Genomic DNA, 2,269 nt, shown 5'->3' with positions numbered 1-2,269 from the left:
CGATGCGCAGATTGCTGCAGTAACATTGAGTGTCTGCTCTGCTGGAAGCAGCACAGAAGCGAAGCGTTTGTCATCCCAGCTTTCACTTCAATTAGGAGCACAATAAACTTAAGGCTAAACAAGGTTAGTGGCGACAGTGGACAGTGTCGTAGGACACTACAGATGACTCGCCATCGGAATTATTCAGAGAACTTTGAGGTTTTTTTGTTGGTAGAACAAAGTGTGTGTGTGGGACTTGGCTCAAAATAAGACTTTTCTGGAAAATGTGCTGCTTCAGGTTCGGTGAGAATGGTTCTGCATCCACTGATAGACCTTGAACAGTGATGTTGTTCTTTTGGTTTGCACTAGGATGCGACAGCAAAATCCCCGCGCTTTCTGTCTGTCTTTGTGGCGGCCCAGATTGAATAGGGGACTACATACATCTGCAGCCCGGGCCGCTGAGTTGCCTTCACCCTGGAAAGGGGTTAATTCACTCTTCCTTGTTTTACAGTAACGAATTGGGCAATTTGGATCTATCACCTGTCGTCATAACTGGCTGCTGCTTCTCATCCACACACCAGGACTAGGACAAGTGGGACTGATGTCATCTTGAGCTCTTCCTTTATTTTGACCTTGGTTTATTTGGAGCGGAGGCATTGTTTTTAAGAAAAACATGTCATGTAGGTTGTCTAAAAATAAAGTGCATTTAAACTCATTTGAGAGAATGCCTCTTAGTTTAATACACATTCAAATCCATCCTGTGTAGTGTTCCTGGAGAAGCTAGAGCCTGGTTGTAACCACCACCAAAAAGCGTAAGACTTCAGATAACTCTACGGTGAAAACTGCTTCTGGGACCGGAGCTTAAAAAGCGAGGATCAAAAGTCTTAATTCCGAGTTGAAGGGAAAGACCGTGCCCACCGCAGAGCCAGCCTTTGAGGTGGATTCCTCAGACCCTGCATCACCTCCGAGTGGAAGTAGTTAACTGGAAGAGATCACCAGAAGGACAGAAAGACCAATACAGTTGGAAGCAGAGTCCTGTCTGAGCTTTATCACATACCAAGTTTAGAACCAAGTTCCAGAGAAATCTAGACGTCTTGGAATCGTGTAATAAACCTTTGCCAAACTCCCTGGAACGGGGCTGGCAAACTGGCTCATCCTGCCACCTTCTTTGTCTGACTTTTAAGGTGGTGCTTCCATTTTTTAATGGAAAAATCAAAGTAGTTTATGGGACATAAATCTAATTTTGTGTCCAGCTTTACTGGGACACTACTGTGTTCATTTGCTTATGACTGGCTCTGGCACCACAAGAGCAGAGATGAGCGACATACCTTTAGGGCCTGCAAATCTTAACAGGTGTGTGGCCCTTGACAGAAGAAGGTTGCTGGCCCCTGCTCCTAAAGGTTATAGATGGAATGTGGGATGGAAAAAGCAACTTGTGTCAACATACTGTGTCTGAAAAGGCAGCGGATGTTGAATGTGACCGTGAACAAGCATCTCTGACAGACCTGGAGCAGTTCCCGTCTGCTGCTGAGGTTCCGGTGCAGATGCAAGAGGAAAGGGTCCCCGCGCTTTCCGTCTGTCGATGGTGGCAGTCGAGATTGAATGGGGGAGCACAGGGGAGGGACCGTGGGGTTGGCACAATGCGGAAGTCACCTTGTAAACTTCTGAACAGTGTTTTACTCCAAAGAAGAATCTAAAATACAAGTTTGCAAGAGAAGTGTTGGGAACTTAGCTCCCTACACCCTCGCCTTCTGATTCCACTCTTCAAAGCTTTAGGATTAAAACTAAAGGCGGCCAATGATTCTTTGCACAGGGCCTATGCTGCGGGAACCCAGGGCGAGCCCAGTGACTTGGCAATCTGAGAGCATGAGGCAAAGTCCGTCATGGTTGAGGGTTTGAGACAAGCCAGTCAGGTTGGTAGTGCCCCCTGGTGATGGGAAGTAAACCCAAGTATTGCTAACTCCAGTCAAGCTGAGTGTTAAGCACTGATTTCTGGCATCAAGATGTAGAAAAGTGGCAGTCATTGATCAGGAGGCCACTCGTCCTCTCTGAAACATGGGCAGAGACTTAAGGGAGTGGTCAAAGCGGAAAGGGTGAAGATAAGCTGATTTGTAATGGAGGCCTTGAGGTAACAATCAAAAAACCTATTTAGTGAGCCTGCCCTGGGAAAGCGGGAAGAACGGGACAGCAATCCCGAGGCGGCGTGTACAAGATGCAGAGCCAGGTTTATTTTGTATCTAGTTCTAGGCAGTTTAACATAAGTGGTGTGTCTTTTGTACATCAGAAGGCA

General features: G+C 46.8%; 1 protein-coding gene and 2 non-coding genes across 3 annotated transcripts in view; all 3 read left to right on the top strand.

Annotated features, from left to right (window-relative positions):
* The window catches only part of TPT1 (tumor protein, translationally-controlled 1), a 3,256-nt gene extending 2,562 nt beyond the window's left edge, over positions 1 to 694 (top strand). Inside the window, exon 5 of the mRNA XM_006914962.3 lies at positions 491 to 694. Within this exon, the coding sequence (XP_006915024.1) occupies positions 491 to 493 (3 nt within the window). The 3' untranslated portion in view covers positions 494 to 694. The remainder of the gene's footprint in view (positions 1 to 490) is intronic.
* On the top strand, positions 295 to 420 carry LOC112482255. Its single transcript, XR_003047236.1, has one exon. It is a non-coding gene; the product is annotated as a small nucleolar RNA SNORA31 (small nucleolar RNA).
* A 773-nt stretch (positions 695 to 1,467) lies between the features above and the next one.
* LOC112482256 lies at positions 1,468 to 1,597 on the top strand. The gene has a single exon (XR_003047237.1). It is a non-coding gene; the product is annotated as a small nucleolar RNA SNORA31 (small nucleolar RNA).
* The last annotated feature ends 672 nt before the right edge of the window (positions 1,598 to 2,269 follow it).

The sequence above is a fragment of the Pteropus alecto genome, unplaced genomic scaffold (genome assembly GCF_000325575.1).
Source record: "Pteropus alecto unplaced genomic scaffold, ASM32557v1 scaffold35, whole genome shotgun sequence".
Classification (NCBI taxonomy): Eukaryota; Metazoa; Chordata; class Mammalia; order Chiroptera; family Pteropodidae; genus Pteropus; species Pteropus alecto.
The sequence above is the reverse complement of the archived record's forward strand: the minus strand, read 5'-3'. Positions and strand labels throughout refer to the sequence as shown.